Below are 21,018 nucleotides of genomic sequence, written 5' to 3' on the forward strand. Positions count from 1 at the left end.
GCTCATAATAGATGTCATACTTTTCCTTTTTCAGCAGTTTATGTTTCGCAATACTTAAAAAACTTTGGTTTAAATGTCTGGATGATGCTTTGTCCTTGTAGCAAATTCATCAGTGACATCATCTTGTCCATCTCGTCTTCAATGGCTATGAGAGAACGGAATTCTGAAAGTGCTCGCTTTGAAATTTTGAGCTCCACCTGCAGGTTAGCTCAATCTTGAATATTGCCTGAACATGGTCAATTGTCCTTGTGAAAATATTTTTCTTTCTTGGAATCATGGTTGAGGCTAATTAACTTCATTACCAAGTTTTCCATAGTTTATTAATCTTTGTAACTACATGATTTGCACATATCAATGTTCAGCTGCTAACCGGGTTTGAAAATTACCTGCTTCCTTGAATGTTTCTGCAGAGGGAAGAAGTATCAGGGAAAATGCTCAATCTGAAAAATGTTATAGGCCCTTCCATTAGGGACATATGTTTCCTGAAAAATCTGTTTTGCCCAAGTTTGTGTGCTTAAACATACTGTGTAACATTCTCAAGCATTCACCATTTATGCTTTTCCACATTCATGGTGCTAAAAGTTATCAGAAAATAATTTGGGTTAAGTTACATGAAGTCCTTCACAATGACTGCTCAGAGTTTAATTACTTATTCTCTTATTATCACCTGTGCCAGAGAATGAGGTTTCTCTTGCAAGTTTTATCTTTTACTTCAGGATTCTTGCAGCATAAATTTTTTCTTCAACGTTTTTGTTTGCCATGAATTAGCAAAGGCTATGGATGAAGACCTAGTGCATGAAGAGAGTTTAGGATTTTTTATAACTGCTCTGATCTTTGTGAATTGCTGTGATTTTAACGTTGGCACATTCATCTGAACAAATCACAAGATCTTATTTCTTTGTCTTTTCTGACTTGTACTTTCTTTGTCATATTTCTCTGTGTTGTGCCAAAAAGGTGGTGCAGTCTTCAATACAGGTGTGCTTGTGCACAAGCTTTCATGAGTCCTTTTTTTTAAATAAGCTTGTTGCTGCAGACTACCTAGTTGATTTCACTCTTTTTTTTTTTGGTGATTTTTAATAATTACATGCTGAAACACATCTTGAAGATTCTTATTGAATTTTTCGAACATGGACATCTTCTTTGGCTGCACTCCTGAATTCCTGGAACATGATTAATGCCCTTTCATTTGAAAAAGCTTGTGTACTAAATTCATTGGATCCCTTTTTGGTAATGCCCAGTGCTGTTGTACTTGACAATGAAGATTCAAGCATTCACATTGATGCTGTTATTGATCCTTTGAGTTCTTCTGGTCAAAAATTATCGTCTCTTCTTCGCTTTTTGTCGAAGTACATTCAGCCAAGCATGAGGCTGCTACTTAATCCAGTGGTATGTTATTTCAGAACCATAATGAATGTGCTTTTTGTTGATAATACTTCTGTTTAATTGCTTTTTTTTTTTGTATAATTGGTTCTTTTGATGCCTAAAAGAACCTGGATGATTGGTATTAATTTCCATATTGGTTTATTTTCCCCAAAATAAGTCGCTTATACCTAAAGAAAAATGAAAAGATGAACTTTACTTTTCATTTTAGTCTGTGCTTTACATAGTGTGTGTCTTGACGAACTAGTTTCTTGTTTCATGTCTCCTTTGGTTTTTCTGCCAATGTGCCCTTTCTCTTCAAATTCTGTCTCTTAGAATTTTATTGTTTGAAAATTAAACCTTTCCAACAAAACCAAGTGTGACTTCTGTCATCTTAACTATTTGGATTCTCAAAAAAAAAAAGACCCTTATTTTTTTTGGGGGGGGGGGGGGGGGGGGTTGGGGGGTGTCTGTAGTTTGATTATCCTACAACATATTGGAGTCAATTGCCCTGCCTTCAACAAATTATGTTTATCCTACTTTTAACTTGTTTTTGCATTTCTGTATGTTTTGTGATGAAGTTCTTGCTATAAGTCTATAACTCGTGTTGAAAATTTGAAATCATTGGGAAGCTGTATATGAAGATAACAATATTGTGATATTTTCCTTGCAGAGTTCCCTTGTTGATCTTCCGTTGAAGACTTACTACAGATATGTAGTTCCCACACTGGTATCATCAAGCCATCACATCCTCTTGACCCTTTTTAGAATTTTTTGACTGGTGATCTTATTAGTAAATGATTTTGGCAGGATGACTTCAGTAGTATTGATGACACAGTTTATGGCCCCAAAGCCTTCTTTGCAAATATGCCACTGTCTAAAACTCTTACAATGAATCTTGATGTTCCAGAGCCATGGCTTGTTGAGCCTGTAATTGCTATGTATGTTTTTCTTGTTGTTTTCTCTATTGAATTTACTCACATCTCTACATGCTAAATTAATTTTATTTGTCCCTTTGTGTTATGCAACTCTCCTCCAAACGAAATATTTCTAATTCTTTGCCTTGGTGTTTTTAGCCATGACTTGGACAATATACTGCTTGAAAACCTAGGTGATGCCAGAACATTGCAAGCAGTGTTTGAACTTGAAGCTCTTGTTCTTACAGGTATAGGGTGTCAAACACTTAACAAGATTAATATTTTGAATGTTGTTTGGTTTGACTAGTATTTTACAGGCATAAAGTCATCCGTGCATCATTTTCTCACGCCAAGTGATAACTATGTTTACAGGACATTGCTCAGAGAAGGATCATGAACCTCCCCGAGGCCTTCAGCTGATCCTCGGTACCAAGAGTACACCACACTTGGTTGATACTCTAGTCATGGCCAATTTGGGGTATTGGCAAATGAAAGTCTTTCCTGGGGTTTGGTACCTGCAGCTTGCACCGGGTAGAAGCTCCGAGCTGTATGTCATGAAAGAGGATGGTGATGGAAGTCCGTACACAACTTTGTCAAAGCAGATCACAATAAATGATTTGCGAGGCAAACTAGTTCACTTGGAAGTGTTGAAGAAAAAGGGCAAGGAAAATGAGAAATTATTACTTGCTTCTGATAGTGACGAAAGTCATTCAAGACAAAACAGAAATGTGAGCAATTTATTCTGTCAACAGTATCTACTATTTATTTTGACTTGTCATAAAGTATGAGGTACATGGCATTTATTGGATGGCTTGTAAGCTGTTAATACCATTTGTCTGTTAATGGTTCAGGGAGATCAGAAGAGTTGGAACTCTAATTTACTTAAATGGGCTTCAGGATTTATTGGTGGCAGTGACCGTTCTAAGAAGATTGAAAGCACTTCAGTGGTAATTATATTTTGTATTTATCTCAAAAATGTAAAGTTTTGGCCCAAGGTGTTAGCATCATGTATGAAGTTGGCTTAATAGTACATATGTTTCCTTTGCTTTCTACTAAGCTTGGTGCTCCAAGGAACCTAAAAACAGTATTTGCCAATGATTGATAAGCTTACACACCTTTGTTTAGGAGCATGGGAATACTGGTCGACGTGGGAAAACAATAAATATATTTTCTGTTGCTTCTGGGCACCTGTGAGTATCATCTTCTGCATCTTCCTTTCTCCTTTATCCACTCTGCATTACAATGATGTCCAGTGACTCTGAAGCGTTGTTTGTGCCGTGGAGCATCCTGAGATAGTATTTATATGTAACAATGTACTCATAAAATTAGGTATATGCCCAAAAATATCTAGCTAGTGTTACATGAAAGGACCTATTCTCATTTGTTTTGGAATATTTGTCTGGTCTTTCTTCTTGGACTTAAATTTACTTATTATTCCGCCTTCTGGTTGCCTGATTAGATTCTGTTTCCACAGATATGAACGCTTCCTGAAAATAATGATGCTGAGTGTCCTGAAGAACACGCGCAGACCTGTGAAGTTCTGGTTTATAAAGAACTACCTTTCTCCTCAATTCAAGGTTTTGTGGTTTCTCATTTTATTCCTCCTGATCTTTGAAAATTGTCATTTTTTGGAGCAGATTGGTATTTTTCAGTTGTCTGAAATGTCTGAGGATTTACTTGTCGTTTGTTGTGCAGGATGTAATTCCACATATGGCACAAGAATATGGTTTTGAGTACGAGTTAGTTACCTACAAATGGCCTACATGGTTACACAAACAGAGAGAGAAGCAGCGAATTATATGGGCATACAAAATCTTGTTTCTTGATGTCATTTTCCCTCTTGCTCTGGAGAAGGTGGTTTAGTTTCTTGCTTATGCATTACTGGGATATGCTTCTTGATTGAGTTAGCATCTGCTGCCCCCCATCCCCACCCCTCCTTTATTTGACATGTGTTTGCATGCATTATTTGAAGGGGCTTACACTGAAATCCTTGATTGTTCAAACCTGCAGGTTATATTTGTTGATGCAGATCAGATTGTCAGGGCTGATATGGGAGAACTTTATGACATGAATTTAAAAGGACGACCCCTCGCATACACCCCTTTCTGTGATAACAACAAAGAGATGGATGGTTATCGTTTCTGGAAACAGGTGCACACAACCTACTTTATGTATTCAAAAGTCCTTCCTCCTGCATCCCCCATTCTCTCTCTGTGTGTTTCAAAGAGCACATTAGTAGATATTAGTCGAACACCTGATGGTATCATCACTTTTGCTGCCTGAATATTCCAACTTCTTTGACAGGGTTTTTGGAAGGAACATTTGCGAGGAAGACCATATCATATTAGGTAGGTATAGAACTTTGAACTTATCCAGTATTAGTGTTAGAAATTCTTGATGTAGCTAGATCTGTCATGCATGTACTCCATTGTAGTGCTTTGTACGTTGTTGATCTCGTCAAGTTTCGAGAAACTGCAGCTGGGGATCAGTTAAGAGTGTTCTATGAAACTCTCAGCAAAGATCCAAACAGTCTTTCTAATTTGGACCAGGTTAGTCAGTATTTTGATTTATTAATATTTTTTTCTCACTTAGGTTTATCTTTACCCTAAATAGCTCATTATTCTGGTTGTGTGTTGTTTTCTTGCTTAAAATATCACCTTAAAAATAGAAATTCATGTAAATCTACGGGTTGTTAACAATGCTGAGAAATTGTGAATCTTGTCAAAAATATATTTGAGCATAACTTGTTTATTGAGTGTAGATCTCTGTGTGTACTATTCTTAAGTACACAGATGTGGTGAATACTTTTGGAACCCTAGGTTTGTCTAGCTGTATGCAGATGGGGTCTTGATGATGTACCTTTAGCAATGTTAAACAATTCCATGGAACCTGCTCCCCTTTCACACATTGTGCCACTTAAATATTTCCCCAACTCTTATCCCACCTTCCAAACTCAAAGGGAGAGGATAAGAAACAGCAAAAATATCCCTGAACAGAACTTCATTTAGTAGCCACGTCATGCTAGGTGGGGTGTTCCACATTCAAATCCCAAAGGGCACATGCTCAAACACAAGCATATAAGAGATTAACTCCCAACATTTTGATTTCCCAAAAATTCCAGAGGGGTTTGGAGTTGCAGATGTTTGCAATTATCAGAGCTGAATTTGAACTTCAACATGTATACTCTGCTATCCGAATATATTAACATTTTTAACATCTGCTTTCAACTTTAGTTTCTGAAATTTGATTTTTTTGTCTTGGTTGAAACTGTTAAATATGGTTTGGATCTTGTTATCTACTTAAAAGGAATTTTCAGCAAAAACAGGGTCTTTTTTGGTTGACTTTTGTGTCTGTATTCATGGCACTTTTGAGTATTTGTGCCTGTGTGTGTCTGATGTTTTATTTGAGGAGCGGAAAGGTGCTATGTTAAGGGAAGGTACTGGATATAGTTTGAATTATGTCTGTGTATGAGGTGTACGCCATGACATGGGCGTACATCTGGAATTGAACGTTACCTGGAGTGAGTTAAGACAGTCTTTGAATGTCTGACTGTGGACAGTTTTTGAAACTGTTATGAAGGGTCCAATTGGTTCGTGAACCGGGATTGTAATTGGAATTGGTATTATATATAAATAAGTAGTATGGGTATGGCCCTGTGTGATCATTCCAATTTATATTGCTTGGTAAAACTTTTTAGGTTTAGGTATCAGGATAAAATATTGTTTTCCTTTTCCCTCTTCGTTGCAGGACATACCGCCAGCTTTGGCCGCCAATTGGCAGCAGCTCTTCCTTGAACCACCACTGCTGGCAAACTCAAACAGAATCACAATTAACTGCTACTTTGGAGCTCCTACAATTACTGTTTTTAGCCTCAAGATTTCCAAACTTTTCCAATCTAAGATAGATCTAAATTCAAACTACAAACTTTCATCATCTTCTTTGGTTCTGGGTATCTTTTGCAGCCAAAACCACCCACATACCTTATCATTGCCGACTGCTGTTTCTAGGTGGAAATTTTGCTGATAGTCAGGTTTTTAAAGAACTACGCTGTAGGTTTATTAAACCATAAAAAGTAGCAGAATTTGGTTTTGGGAGGAGAATATGAGTGAGGAAAGAGGTCCGACGTCGGTGACGAACAAGAAGGTGGAGTAAGAAGGTGAATTTTTACACGGGGATGGTGAGGGAGAGAGAGGAGAATGTCGGGTGAAGATGCAAAGTGGTCAAGGTAGAAGTACAGGAACAGACGAGATTTCGAGGAAGGAAGATTCCTATTTATTTTTGGATTTTTTATGTTTCATTTAGGAGTCAAATTTGGTAATCAACCAAAACCTCCCAACATAAGAGTCACCGGATTTTTAGATTTCATTCCAATTTTTCAATGTCCATACCTCTTTAACAAGCAACAAATATGGTGGTGATTCCAATTCTTGATTCCTGAACCCTCGTACCAAGCGGCGCCTAATATTTATGCTCTTAAAAGAGCTACAAGTGTCTCTCTTGATGTTAGGTGAAGTTTGTGTAACAAGATTTTCTCAAGTATTTCTGAAGTTTATAGCAATATTTATTGTTCTTGTCCATTTCTTTTTGGTACTAAGAATGCCATTCCTCTCTTAGGACCTTCCAAACTATGCCCAGCATTTAGTACCCATCTTTTCGCTCCCACAAGAATGGCTGTGGTGTGAGTCATGGTGTGGCAACGCAACTAAATCAAAGGCAAAAACAATAGATCTCTGCAACAATCCTATGACCAAGGAACCTAAGCTTCAGGTGATTCTTATTTTATTGAGAATTGCCTAATAATAAACCCTTTTTTTCTCGCTGTTTCTCCTCCTCTTTTAATCCGTTCTGGTGTCTAACTGAACTACAGGGTGCAAAAAGAATTGTTGCAGAGTGGCCAGATCTTGACTTAGAAGCAAGACAATTTACAGCAAAAATTTCAGGGGAACCTATTGATCTCAAAGAGCAAGTAGCACTACCTCTTGAATCACAAAGTTCAACCATTCATGATTCATCAGAAGATTGGGAATCAAAGTCAGAGTTGTAAGTAACAGCATCAGAATGGACTCCCGGAGTTTGAAGATCAAACGTAGCAGATGCTGTATTTTGCCCTTTTATGAGTCTTTTGACAGCACATTGGCAGATTTTGTAGTCGTAGTTTGCCTGCTTGGGGAACAGCATGCTAATGGAGAGCTACATTATGAGCTTGCATCTGTTATGTGGTTATGGGTTTCTTTCTTAATCAAGCCCTGGAACTGCATTCATTTATCTACGGGATTGAGTTGATTTTGTTGGAAGCCCATTTACAGATGCTGGAGATGCTACGTTTACTACCTTTTTTTCTTTTTTTTTGGGTTAAGCATCATCTTCTAATGGGTCACTTGGGAGTTCAAAAATCCATAGGAGTCTCTTTAACTAGTGTTAAAACAATACGATGCTAGATACTGTAGATCCATATAATTTTGTTCCCTATTGGATACTTCTGGTAAATTATCCAGAAACAGTGAGATGTATGTCTTAAAAAACAAATCAAGTTGAGGATTATGATTCATACGGAAAGAAGGCTTCTCTGCCTTTTTTCCCTGCTGTCTGGTTACAGGTAGGTTCGATCGCCTCTTGGTTTTTGGAATATTGCCTTGAAGCAGCATGGTCACGGCTGAATTCTTTACGAGGGACATTGGATGAATTGTACAAAGATGAAGTCCAATTAACTAAAAATATCCTGTTTTAAAAGGTGAAAAAATAGATGGGCGACTGCCCTTTTTATACGGCCGAAAGAAGCAAATATGCCCTGTTGATTCTATGCCAATTTAGAAGTTCTCAATCTGTCTATGGTAGGAGTAATGACTCAATGGTTTCTTGATATTCTTCAAAAAAGAATAAGCAAAAAAACATGGATCCATAGTTATTAGTCTCCATGCACGTATTACTGTAAATTCGATTCACTCAAAAAACTTTTTAAGACTTTTACTCGAATGGTTACTTCATTGATATATAATAGTTTCCTACACAGAAGACATAAGTTAAGTAAAATGCATTAAAAGCCTTTAATTTGATTCCAACTGATGACTCATTCTGATTTTTTGTTTTCCTCTTTATCTTGTTAGCAACCAGAAACGAGAACCCATCGTTGACAAGACACTTTTGATGCCCAAAACTGAACGAACATTATTTCTTACGAGGAAGCTTGGCTCTGCTCTTTCTGCGTGGCCCATTCTCTGTGAGTTTTTTCTGGGTTGAGAATCCTAGGATCGCGCGCGTGTGTGCATGTATATATATGAATTAATCTTTTCTGTACTAACAGTGTATACACTGTCAGCATTGAATGAATGACAATTATGCAAAATTTGAATTTAAAATTTAACTTTTGCACACGTGTCATGAATCAAACGATGATAATATATACACTGTTAATGTATATAAAATTTACTATATATATATATATATTTTCTTACCAAGCCTCCTATGTTTGTCTAATATCATCAATCATGATCTAAGTTGCTGTACCTGCAAAACTTATCCAACATGTCCCCTTGGCAACAGCCAAAAACAGGGACCAAATTGATGGTTGCAAGACTCGATTATTACAGCCTTCGGCAAGTCAAGAGAATGATGCTAAAATGTTGACGAGCATGAAAAACGAAAAAAATTTAAAACATCTTTCTTGCTTTTCAACAGATTCCGCTGCATGGAGCCATCATCAGCCAATGATAATTCTGATGGATCGAGAAGCGAATATATGGTACGATCAACAAGCGATGAACACATAGTACCATCGTCTGTCACAAATTAAGTACTGTGCTACTTCACCTAACTCATTCGATATGACATACTAGAGACAAGATCCATTGATCCTTTAAATAGAACACTTAGGTCAAACTCCGATATATTCATATCAAAAAAAGTTTTAAAAGTGGAATAACGCTTGCAAAATGAAAAGGGCTAATTCTTAAGCGTCAAAAGGAGTAATTTTTTGGCATTGCAAAGTAGCACTGATACCGTTGAAATCTAAAGAGACTAGCATCGAAGGTTAAAAGAGGAAATGGGGCAGGGACGGTCATCAGAATGAGCAGTTAATGGCCATGATTTGGCCAAAAAATTTTGTGCGGTCCAGATAACAAGTTGTGCATCAATTTTCACACCGTGTGTGGGGCCCGCAAAATTTTGTACTAAAATTACACGTTGTGCAAATAAAATTACGCCGTGTGTAACCAAAATTACGCGCTGTTGAAAATGGCCAAAACCGTTGGGGACGGTTGCACCTACAACCGTCCATGCCCCTTGTCCGTTAAAAGAGGAGTATCCAAAAGTACAAATTTAGTTTTCTCTTTAAGGATAAAATTGATATTCTCTAATGATAAGTACCCACACAACAAATGATAAATAATTAGGCATTGTACTAAGACTTGAGGAAAAGAATTACTCAACCACAACCAATTGAGCTAGCTCAGTTAGCCACCAGAGGAGGACTAAATCCCTCCGTGGGCATAGGTTAGGGGGTCAAACCCCTAACCATGTTGGAATTTTTTAAAGTATGGTCGAAGATTATTTAATTGCTTTCGAACCCTTTAATAGATTAAATAGATTTATCTCCCTTCCCTTTTTCTCAATATAGGACCAATTATAATATTGTTGTACTATCATACTTCCAAAAAAAAAAAACTACTACTTAGCTACAAGACCCTGCTCGTACAAATTACAAAAGCAACATGAGAAAGTGAATTTGGCTGTTGTATTGTGTGTAGGATTCATTGCAATATCAATTATGTGGGGCACATGTATTTTTCTGCAACAGAATGAGAAAACAATAGAGAGGGCCCTTGAGTTCACATCATCACAAGGGTCCAAAATATTGGAAACCTTCAACATTCGGATTACATGCCCCTTATCGCATGGCAATCAATCAAAAAAATGCAAGTAACTTTCATTTCTTTTCGCTACAAATCTCTCAATCAAACATAATGGAGGGATCATTTCTTGTACCATAGTCTGGTAGTGCTTGAGAGGACCACCAACCATTGCATCTTACTCACACCACAATTCTTTCTCTTCAGTCTTTTCTGCTTCCTTCGACCCATATGCAAACTCTGAATAAAATCAGCTCAAGATTACACCCACATCACCTCTCCTTCAAGTGCTGAGACATTTTTCCTGAGAAATAATGGAAAAGAAATGTTGGGCTTATACTTTATCCTCTTGCTCCAGCTTGAACAACAGTGGCAAGAAAAGCCAACAGGACAAGTCTGAAAAACCACACGGCCGTGACTATGGGGAGGAAGATGGGAGTACCGGCTCCAAAGATCTTAGTTTGCGAAACTTGTCAAAGCTTATTCTTCCACCACTGGGTGCTTCAAGTTACGACCAAAACCAGACTCGGTTCAAAGGGAGGGTCATTTTTCCAATGGATTCAAGATACAGGTGACTTTCAAGTTCCATTTATTTATATGTCTTTTGGGCAAATAGTACTAGTCATAGAACGAGGCATGTGGATAAATAAATGCTGCCTTTTTCCTTTACACTCTTTAAGGTACGTATGAGAGCCACAGAAATCCAGCAGTGTTCAAAATTCCCTCATTTAAAAGCCCACAGATACTTATAGTTTCTGTGTACAGCGTACACCCTATTTTGGATGTTAACGTACGTAGTACTAATGTTCAGTATTGACTATATTAGAACTCTGGTTCGATTCTCAACTCTCAAGTGGTTGCTTTTCCCAATCCCCCTATACCACAAGCTCGGAGTATCCTTTGAACCGAAAAAACAACAGCATAAATATACTAGATGAATTTACTCAAAATCTATAGCTAGCTTTGATGATTTAAAAAATATTAAAATCAAAAACCCGAAGGGGGAAGCAATAATGGTGAAGTGATGACAAAAGGGATCGAATGAATGGTTGAGGATGGCTTTGTTTGCAGGTGTTGGGAGTCGCTAATGGTCCTTTTGGTGGCATACTCGGCATGGGTTTGCCCCTTTGAGATTGCATTTCTCAGCTCCCATCCAAAGAAACTGCTCTACGTGGCAGACAACATTGTTGATTTCTTCTTCGCAGTTGATATTGTCTTAACATTTTTCGTCGCATACATCGATCCCAGAACCCAGCTACTTGTTCTCGACTCCAAGAAGATTGCTAAAAGGTGAGTGCACCACTAATTCATGCTCATGCTCACACAAGTTTGGTTCATTTTCCATGTTTCGCGATCTATGATCTATGTCGGCAGGTGCTTTATTTTCAACACCATATTCTCTGGCTGAGATCAATGATCCATAAACACATGGTCCACGGTCAAATAGTTAGAAAAAATTTTAGACCCTGTCATTAGTTATAATCCTGCCATCAACCAACCGTTCATAACTTGGTAAATTCAAGAACCCACCGAAGCTGAAATTTATGGCCAGAAAACGAGGTCAATATAATATTTTACTTAAGATAGATCAGAATGATATAAAATGAATCTCCTCTCTCTGTTACTTTTGTACTTGAGGTTTTGGGGGATATCATATTAATTATGTATTCTCCACTCTGGTTGTGGGGAATTGGACCACTCCAGTGGTGGTGTTTCGAGTAAATCGCCATATACGTTTGTTCAAATAATTGAACCGAATTTAGTAATCTCCTGCCCCTACATACAAATGATGGATTTGTCTCTTTTTTGGTGGATGAGTGATGAAGGCAGAGTGTATCTAACCGGCCAACTTCAGCCTACCAGCACCCGATTAGACACCAAACCCATCTTTGCTTGCCATAACAATTTTTAGCCTCATCCGTCGCTATGAAAGAAATTGGCCAATCAATACCTGGCAACTTCTTTCGCCTAGCTCTTTGACAATTACAATTTACAACATCTCCCTTTCCTTTCCTTTCACACACAAGATTAGTTTACTGCAGGGTTATAATTAGCAAGCAAAGATTGTTATTAGCTCTCCGATATATATATATATATATGTATGTATTAATGCGTTAAATTAATGCTCCAGCTGAAACAAACAAACAAATACAGGCTAATTAATTACAAAATTAAACCCCCATGCACATACAATATTAATACATGCATGCAGGTATCTGTCAACGTGGTTTCTAATGGATGTGGCCTCAACAATCCCCTTCGAGATGATAGGTTTCTTGTTTACGGGCAAACATCAAAGTGGTCTCTCTTATTCAGTTTTGGGGATGCTCAGATTCTGGCGGATTAGGCGGGTTAAGAAGTTCTTCAAAAGGTTAATTACTATACACCATGTCAAGCTCTAGCTAGTTCATGCACGTATCTATCCATTCCTACCTTAGATACTAGTAGTAAAATTTTGGCAAACCAAGTAGTAAAAATTTGTTCTTCAAAAAAAAAATGTGGTAAAAATTTTAATGCACTTTATATCTCTCCTTTCTTTTCCTGCAGGCTAGAAAAGGACATTAGATTCAACTATTTTTGGGTCAGATGTGCTTGGCTATTATCTGTAAGTGAAATGCCCATAATTTTCCCGTTTGGATTGCTTTTTTTTCTAAATTTTCTATAAATATATATATATATATTTTTTAAAGATTCAATATACTCCCTCCGTCTCACTTTGATAGTCCTGATTTTTTTTTCACACAGTTTAAGAAAAAGTAGTTAACTTTGTTGGAACAATCAATTTAGGTAGCTATTTTCCTAAAATGCCCTCACATTAATTAGAGTACAACTTTATGGGAACTTGAATTGATGGTAAAAAAAGAATCAACTCTCATTAAATGGGGTAGGTTTATAGTAACAATAATTTATATTGAATAAAGGTATTTAGGAAAATTAAAATACAACTACATTTTTTAATTGAAAAGTGGACTACAATGTGGGACAGACGAAAAAAGAAAATAGGACTGTCAAAGTGGACGGAGGGAGTACATGAGATAAATTAAAAAATATCTTAAAAGTAAAAACTTTTCTTTAAAAAACTTCAATCCAAACCGGCCATGGTTATTAGTTAGCTGGAGTATATTAGCGGGTAAACTCAGTTGTCTGCCAATTGGGCCAATCAGGAGTGAGTGTAGCGGCTCAAATTTTGGCTGGAGGCCGAGGATATCCATTCATGGGCTCGGGTTCAAGTCTACTTGCAGTCAATTGTATATTTAATAGACGCGTGTGTAGTAACTCAAATTATTGCTGGAGGCCCATATGTCCATTCATGGGCTCTAGTCAGGTGCACAATTGTGCTTTGCTCAAATTGTTGCTGGAGGCCTAGAATATTGATGGGCTCGGTTAATTGTAAATAGAGTTTAATTGTACTGGACATACGATCTTGTGTAGACCAACGATACAATAATAAATATTTAAAGAGTCAATATACAAGACTAAGTTTATCCAGGTATTTTCTGATGATTGTGAACTCGGTGATGATCTTCCTTTCGTAAAATGTAAGCAAAAAATGTGTCCGTTGGAAACATCTTTTAGTAATCTTCTTCCCTTTTTTTTTTTTTTTTTTTTGTGTTTATCAGAGAGAGCAAACTGACATGGGAATGAGACAAGAATCATTAGTCTTTGAAGTTAGTTTGCTACTATCTTGCTTGTAGGTGACACTGTTTCTTGTGCATTGTGCTGGATGCTTGTATTATTTGCTGGCTGATCGCTATCCACATGAAGGGAAAACCTGGCTTGGAGTTGCAATTCCAAATTTCAGAGAGACAAGCCTAGGATTCAGATACGTTTCTGCTATGTACTGGTCTATCACCACCATGACTACGGTTGGTTATGGTGATATGCATGCAGTGAACACTCTGGAGATGATATTCATAATTTTCTATATGCTTTTCAATCTTGGACTAACTGCTTACATCATTGGCAACATGACAAACTTGGTTGTTGAAGGGACTCGTCGAACCATGGAATTTGTACGCATTGCATTTATTTCAAATCATTCTTCCTCATTATTCCCTAGTTTGTACTAGATACCGTAGTACTGGTGTCATATGGCCAGTCGAACTTGGTTGCCAATTGTTTTGATATTTCGGCTGATGTTGCAGCGAAATAGCATTGAAGCTGCATCCAATTTTGTGAACCGAAATCACTTGCCTACCAGGTTGAAGGAGCAGATCATAGCTTATATGTGTCTAAGATTTAAGGCTGAAAGATTGAATCACCAAGAGCTGATGGAACAGCTGCCCAGAAGTATTTGCAAGAGTATCCGTCAACATTTATTTTTGCCTACAGTCGAGAAGGTTTACCTTTTCAAGGGTGTTTCCAGAGAAAATATTTTACTTTTGGTAAGTTGCATCACAAGTGAAATTTGAAGATATTGTCCATTTTCTTGAATCTATATGCTAAAAGGCTCAAAAAGACCAGTCATTTGATTGCTTCTTTGAACATTTTGTTTTATATAAAGAATTAAAAGTTCTGATGACACCATTTTTTAAGATGTCCTTGCCCTTTGATTGAATTGATCAGGTTGCAGATGTGACGGCCGAATATCTTCCCCCTAGAGAAGATGTCATATTGCATAACGAAGCACCAGACGATGTTTACATCATCGTATCAGGAGAAGTGGAAATAATCGCCTCCGACATGGAAAAAGAGAGAGTTGTTTGGACTTTAAAACCTGGAGACATGTTTGGAGAAGTCGGAGCATTTTGCTGCAGGCCTCAATGCTTTACATATCGAACCAAGATGCTTTCACAACTGTTGAGGCTGAAAACCAGTGCCCTGATTGAAGCCATGAAGATCGATCGAGAGGATAACATTGCAATGATTAGGAACTTTTTAAAGGTATATGTAGTACCTATTTAGTCAGTTTAAGCTGCTATATATGCTTCTTTCCTGTCTTAAGTGCAAGACACTAAACTCACTTCTCAGGAAAACTAGTTCTTCAGGAATTTTCAGCTTTTTATCTCAAACTTCTTACTTTGGCATGATTATTAAATACTCCAATCTTTTCATAGAACAATCCTTACGTTAATTTCCATATAAAAATATCCTACCGTTGATCTTTGATTTTTGAACTGCTCCAGCTGGATTTTGGCTAGAAAAATGCTAACTACAAATGTGATAAGCTTTCACCAAAATCAGACAAGTAACACCAACTATTTAATGTTAAAAATAAAAAGAATTCAGAATAAGGATCTCTTAGATAATAGTTACTTGGTTTACTTATGTGCCTGAGAGTTTTTGTCCGAGCTATGACAAAAGACTCTAAGCAATGCTAGTTCAGGGACATGATTTTTTTAACTGCCTTGATCTTCAAAGGTTACACGTACAGCTAAGGCTTTTTCTGGCTGCTGCAGCATCACAAAAACCTTAAAGACTTGTGTCTTGGGGATTTATTTCTTGAAGGTGTGGAAGAAGAGGGTGATCCAAATTTGTCTATCAACTTGCTGACAGTAGCCAGCACGGGTAATGCTGCTTTTCTAGATGAGCTTCTAAAGGCAGGTTTGGATCCTGATGTTGGAGACTCCAAAGGTAGAACCCCACTGGTAAGTTCTTCAGTACTGGTGCGTTATACCTGTGAAAAACTATGTTCACAATTTGAAATTTTTATGACCATTATAGACTTTAACCAATTTCTGTTTAACAATTTGAACAATTGTAGGGCTTCTCTATTTCTTTTAGAGATTGATATTCCGATAGGCATATCTATGTAAAGCCCCAAAAGACTGATTTCCATTTCACAAGAAGTAAATTTTGTTCACTAGTTGTTAATTCTGATAGCTCCAGTAGTCATAAAATATGCTTAATTTTGTTTACTTTTATAAACAACGTCCATATTATGTTTCTTTTCTAATTTATCAGCATATAGCAGCAACGAAAGGGCATGAAGAATGTGTAGTGGTTCTCCTTAAGCACGGATGTAACATATACCTGCAGGGTAAAAGAACATCCTAATCTCTCTTAATATAGATATTGAACTAAATGATATTTCCCTGGGAAACAAGTCTAACATGCGAGAATCTTCCCGGATGGCAGATATAGATGGGAATACTGCAATTTGGGAAGCTGTAGCAGCAAAGCACCAACCAGTATTCCGAATTCTCTACCACTGGGCGTCCATTTCTGATCCCTACCTTGCTGGTGACCTCTTATGCACTGCAGCAAGAAAAAATGATGCTGCAGTTATGAAAGAGCTCTTGAAACAGGGACTTCATATTGACTCCAAAGATCCCCACGGCATGACAGCTGTTCAAGTTGCCGTAACAGAAAACCAAACAGACATGATCAAACTTCTCTTGATGAATGGAGCTGAGGTTGATGATATAATTAAGCACAAACTTTCATCTATTAATGTAAATGAAATGCTGCAAAAACGAGAGGTAGGACATCGGATAACAGTACCTGATACACTGGGTCAAGATGCCTTTAAGTGGAATGAGATAAAGCATGAATGTGACAAGGAATGTTCTGAAGGCACATGTTCTACGAGGGTGAGCGTAAGGGTGAGTATATATCGAGGCCATCCTGTCATCAGGAAAGATATACGTTGCAGTGAGCCTGGAAGATTAATCAGCTTGCCAAAATCACTTACGGAGCTCAAGAACATTGCAGGTAATTTCGTCAAATTTGTGGTACTTGTTATTATCCTATTTTGCTTCACTTTTAACTAGATGTTCTCTGAACCATTTTATTTTCCTTTCCCATTCAGTAGGCTTTCATCCTTGTCGTACTATTAACTCTTCTTTTGCTTCCAAAATAAAGCTAAAAAATGAAATCCTTTCATCTTAAATTATAGGTGACCAACTTGAAATACTTCCTCTCAAATCTGAGTTATGCTCTTTGGAAGAATCTATCTTGGTGCTATTATGTATAGTGAAGGTCACTTTAAGTTCAAAATTCCTGATTATGAGACATGATTTCATAAGTATCAATAAATTTGCAGAAACTAATACATGGTTTCAATAGTCGGAGTTAAACTTCTTTGTAATCTCTCCAACAGGTAAAAAGTTCGGATTTGATGCAACAAATGCAGCGGTGGTAAGTGAAGGAGGAGCTGAAATTGATTCCATTGAAGTGATAAGAGACAATGACAAAATTTTCTTCATTGAAGATCACAGTTCCGTGATGAAGTGTTAGATAATCTCTTATAATAATACTTGAATGCTAGGGAGGGATGTATCAAAACTAGTACATCCTTCTTGTAGTCTACCAGCAGTTCGGCCACCGGAATGATCATTTCACTTCAATTGTATGAAAAACCTAAATCTGTGATAGTTCTGATCAGAATGCAAGCCAAGCTCCTTATTAGTCACCGTCTTTCTTCTTAATTGTCCTTTAAAAGAAAGTATCAGATTAAAGAAATTCCAGATTTAAAGAATTCGGGACATAAACGATTGATATTCAGTCTAAGGTTGCCCTTCCGATAATGCTCGAGCGCCTAGATCTTCCGTTTTCTCAACTTTGTGTTCACAAACCTGCAGCTTGCCTTAAAATCAGTACTAGTTTTTTTTCTTGATTTGTATAGACAACATTAGATTCTGATTTACATTTTAGCTTCACGAAGCCTTGATAGATCCTCTGCAATTGTCCATACTATTGAACGTGGCTCCCTCTCGACCACCTATGAACCATCTATCCAGGATTGTGCAGCTTAGTGTCCTAACAAACTATTTACTTCAAGTGCATGCTACTGAACTGCTGCAATTTGTCTTCATCTCAACCCATGCCTTGAAAAGTGCTAACAAAAAGACACACAAAGAAGGGAGCATTTGCCAGATTGAAGTCACAAATGCCCATTATACTTTAAATTGACGCTCAAATCAAACATATCTTCAGTCAATATTAGCTATCAACCTCAAATCTCTTCTTCTTTCCAAGACTGCCTGATTGATATCCCGGATGTGAGTGATAAATCTTTCTCAAGTCAACAAAAAAGTCCTAACCAAGGGATGCGATGATGAGTTCTCATGGCAAGGGACTATATATATAAGTGCATCACTCATTATTTCAGAATCCTAATCCTCTTGATCTTATGCATGCATTAGATCCCGGATTTGTGCTAGAAGCCTAGTAGTGCAGTCCACCAATATGTCCGCGTAGGAATGCTAACTCTGGTGTTGGATATCAAAGCACTAGTGCCACTTTGGTTGGCAAATTTCGATTGCCCTTTTGGTTTCCATGCAAATCGCCTATGCTTGGATTTGATTGACAACCCTCTCTCCCTCTCTCTTCCCAATTGCACCATCAGAAACGTCTGTAATGGTGTCCCATCCTTGTTATGATCCCCACATTGGCATGATTTTGATGCGGACAATGTACATATAGTACTATTGTCCTACACTTATAAGGGTCTTAACGAAACAGTTTGTTTAAAGATAATTTTCGCAAGTCTTAAATAACATGATAACAAATTCATGCATAAGGGTCTTACTATAGTAGTGGCTAAATTTGGCATAAATTGTCAAATATCAATTTACATCACTATTACGAAATATTTATATTCTTTTAGAAACTAATCAATCTTCACATTTCATTGGCTTTCTCTACTATTGAAAAAAATACCTTGTCTTGATTGTAGTTTTTTTACAGAAAGAAACATATTTTTTAATCACTTTTTCACATCACATATATCAAATCGCTACGGAGCATTTTTATATAAAAACTCTTAAAAATAGCAATTTCAAACGCGCATTCGTTCAGAAAACTTGTGTAAACTCTATGGTGAATGCAAATTTTAGTGGTTACCTTGATGTGTAACTTTTGAGAGACTTGACTGATTTTGTAACGGAATTTCCATAAACTTTTATAAGGCGTATTGATTGCCTGTCACCAAAGTTCATGCCCCACTCATAACCTGGTGTGAAGAAGTCACGTACATATGTTGGATGTCATTTCCTTTACAAACTTACTGAGTTTTCTTCAGCATACTGTTAGAAGTTTGCTCATTGCACATCATTGATGGACAGAAACTGTTGTAGAAAGTTTGCAAGATCAGAAAGGACGTAAGAGAATCTCTTAGCTAGGGCCGCGTGACAATAAACTCAAGAACTTTCTTTCCTCCACCAAGGCGTACCCCAGAAAAGAAAAAAAGAAAGTTGAACTCAAGAATTATATGGGTATGTACCCAACATATTGAAACTCTGCCAATTAAACTACTGTTAGTACAAGCTTTTCTAGGTTCTTTTCCTGTATACTTTATGATCGGTGTTGGTTTTTTTTTTTTTTTTGGTCATGGGTAATAGGAGAGTCAGAATCTTAAACTTGTGACCTCCTGCAGTATGACTATAATGTCACTTTTCTAGTCTTCTTTAAAATCGTTCTGTTTCCAATGTGCATTATTGTGCTTGAGGTTGAACGCCACTGTTTAAGCACCACAAAAGCTGAGGATGTTTTTTGATCAATGCAATTTCTCCTTTATATATAGAGAAGGAAATGAAGTGTGTCATAGGCTAGCATAATTTGCTTTGAAGCTAGTTAATGATGTATATTGGGAAACAAATTTTCCGGGCTGGATAAAAGACCTAGCAAGAAAGGATTGTGAGGGCAGCTTGCCCCTTTTGTAAAGTATATACTTGTATTATCAAGTTTTAAATCAATACAAATGTTATCGTTTTGACAAATAAAAAAAAGTTTAAGCACCAAACCCTTCCTGCTAGCATATTCACCACCAGTTTAATGCTTCCTCTGAAAATCAAATTTTGAAATTGGATTATTACAGTCATGATGGATATTGCTTTCGCCTCATTTTATTACAAGCAAATGTTATTTACACTCTCATTTTTTTAAACCAATTGGTCCAGCGGCCACCAGGGTCCCTAGGGTGTTGGTCAGGATTTGTACTCTGCCAATATCATTTATACAAGCAGCAGCAACAGCAGGAGGAAGGCTGCTACCCTTCCCTGTGAGGCTGTGACCCCTCCTTGTTAATCACACTCCTACTATCACTCACTCCCATTTTTTTTGTTTGAAAAAAAAAAACAAAAAGTGAAGACTTTCACTCTCATTTTTTGTTAATCACACTGCTACGATCATCGTAATCATACAGTTTTCATTTATTAGACCATATCATATAATAAAATAAATGGTGGAAGTGCAAAAAACGTTTCCCTTTATTATGCCACATTGATGCCAGAGAATATAACAAAGAAAATAGGTTTCCTCTTTCTTTATCAATGAAAATTAGATCTATATAAACTCTGTATTTCTTCTCCTTTTTTTCCTTTTAGTTTCTGCTCGAATTGACAGTTTAAAGAAATGATAAAAATATGCTATTGGACTTTTTTATTTCATGCTAAATTAAGAGATCATGAGTAGGCTGGGAGGGGTTGGGGGACCCCATTAAAATCGGGTCAAGTTCGAGTTTAATGTGAAGGGCCAAATATATTCCTCTCCATGAAAAACACAAAAAGGGTTGATAATAGTGCCCGAAATAGAATGGTGGGGACAGAAAAGGGAAGCATCTCCTGCTTATAATCTGTATTCGTGGAACCTCATCATTCTTTTCCTTAAAAAAACTAAAGCAAAACCAGGCGGAAAACCACATAAAGGAGTTACTTAGCCAAAAGTTGCTCAATAAAATAGGACAACCAAAAATTGGATGGAAAGAAAGAGAAAAAGGTACTGGAGCAGCCAACACCAGCACTCAATTCTAAAGGGAACCAAATCAAAATTGAAGAATGAGAAGGCATCATTCCTCAGTCAAACTAGTCAAACTTTTACAGCCCAAGAAACAAAATCTATAGCGTCATGGAATAAAGAGCTCCAAAAGATTGCAGATTTTCTCCCTATTTATCACTTGTCAATACACATATTTTAGCAAAACCCCCCTTTAGAGACAGATATAAAAGTATGGTAAC

The 21,018-nt window shown here is 37.1% G+C and overlaps 2 protein-coding genes across 3 annotated transcripts in view; both read left to right on the plus strand.

The window, feature by feature from the left end:
- Nucleotides 1-7,824, plus strand: part of LOC140035188 (UDP-glucose:glycoprotein glucosyltransferase-like) — a 29,404-nt gene extending 21,580 nt beyond the window's left edge. The window contains exons 23-38 of one of the 2 annotated variants that reach the window (XR_011839182.1): nucleotides 102-203; nucleotides 1,239-1,386; nucleotides 2,033-2,089; nucleotides 2,170-2,300; nucleotides 2,436-2,524; nucleotides 2,649-3,004; nucleotides 3,128-3,223; nucleotides 3,402-3,466; nucleotides 3,751-3,853; nucleotides 3,972-4,130; nucleotides 4,287-4,427; nucleotides 4,581-4,624; nucleotides 4,711-4,825; nucleotides 6,024-6,783; nucleotides 6,891-7,043; nucleotides 7,144-7,570. Coding sequence is in view for 1 of the 2 variants with exons in the window: in XM_072075134.1 (XP_071931235.1) it covers nucleotides 102-203; nucleotides 1,239-1,386; nucleotides 2,033-2,089; nucleotides 2,170-2,300; nucleotides 2,436-2,524; nucleotides 2,649-3,004; nucleotides 3,128-3,223; nucleotides 3,402-3,466; nucleotides 3,751-3,853; nucleotides 3,972-4,130; nucleotides 4,287-4,427; nucleotides 4,581-4,624; nucleotides 4,711-4,825; nucleotides 6,891-7,043; nucleotides 7,144-7,320 (1,936 nt within the window). In the remaining variant the exon portion in view is untranslated. Of the gene's footprint in view, nucleotides 1-101; nucleotides 204-1,238; nucleotides 1,387-2,032; nucleotides 2,090-2,169; nucleotides 2,301-2,435; nucleotides 2,525-2,648; nucleotides 3,005-3,127; nucleotides 3,224-3,401; nucleotides 3,467-3,750; nucleotides 3,854-3,971; nucleotides 4,131-4,286; nucleotides 4,428-4,580; nucleotides 4,625-4,710; nucleotides 4,826-6,023; nucleotides 6,784-6,890; nucleotides 7,044-7,143 lie in introns of both variants that reach the window. The other variant, XM_072075134.1, reaches the window with a different exon arrangement.
- Nucleotides 7,825-10,284: 2,460 nt separating this feature from the next.
- LOC113731873 (potassium channel AKT2/3) lies at nucleotides 10,285-17,474 on the plus strand. The gene is made up of 11 exons (XM_027257367.2): nucleotides 10,285-10,691; nucleotides 11,192-11,410; nucleotides 12,333-12,491; nucleotides 12,668-12,725; nucleotides 13,816-14,133; nucleotides 14,266-14,505; nucleotides 14,687-15,004; nucleotides 15,520-15,708; nucleotides 16,025-16,100; nucleotides 16,199-16,774; nucleotides 17,163-17,474. The coding sequence occupies exons 1-11, from the start codon at nucleotides 10,435-10,437 to the stop codon at nucleotides 17,297-17,299; spliced, it is 2,547 nt and encodes an 848-aa protein (XP_027113168.2). The 5' UTR covers nucleotides 10,285-10,434; the 3' UTR covers nucleotides 17,300-17,474.
- Nucleotides 17,475-21,018: the final 3,544 nt, after the last annotated feature.

Source organism: Coffea arabica, chromosome 2c, assembly GCF_036785885.1.
Source record: "Coffea arabica cultivar ET-39 chromosome 2c, Coffea Arabica ET-39 HiFi, whole genome shotgun sequence".
NCBI lineage: Eukaryota > Viridiplantae > Streptophyta > Magnoliopsida > Gentianales > Rubiaceae > Coffea > Coffea arabica.

Bases quoted from the DNA above. Each gene is read 5' to 3' on its own strand.
- LOC113731873 (XM_027257367.2), top strand. From the start codon at position 10,435: ATGGAAAAGAAATGTTGGGCTTATACTTTATCCTCTTGCTCCAGCTTG. The intron at 14,506-14,686 runs GTAAGTTGCATC...TGAATTGATCAG, and splicing joins GAGAAAATATTTTACTTTTG to GTTGCAGATGTGACGGCCGA. The intron at 16,101-16,198 runs GTAAAAGAACAT...CCCGGATGGCAG, and splicing joins ATGTAACATATACCTGCAGG to ATATAGATGGGAATACTGCA.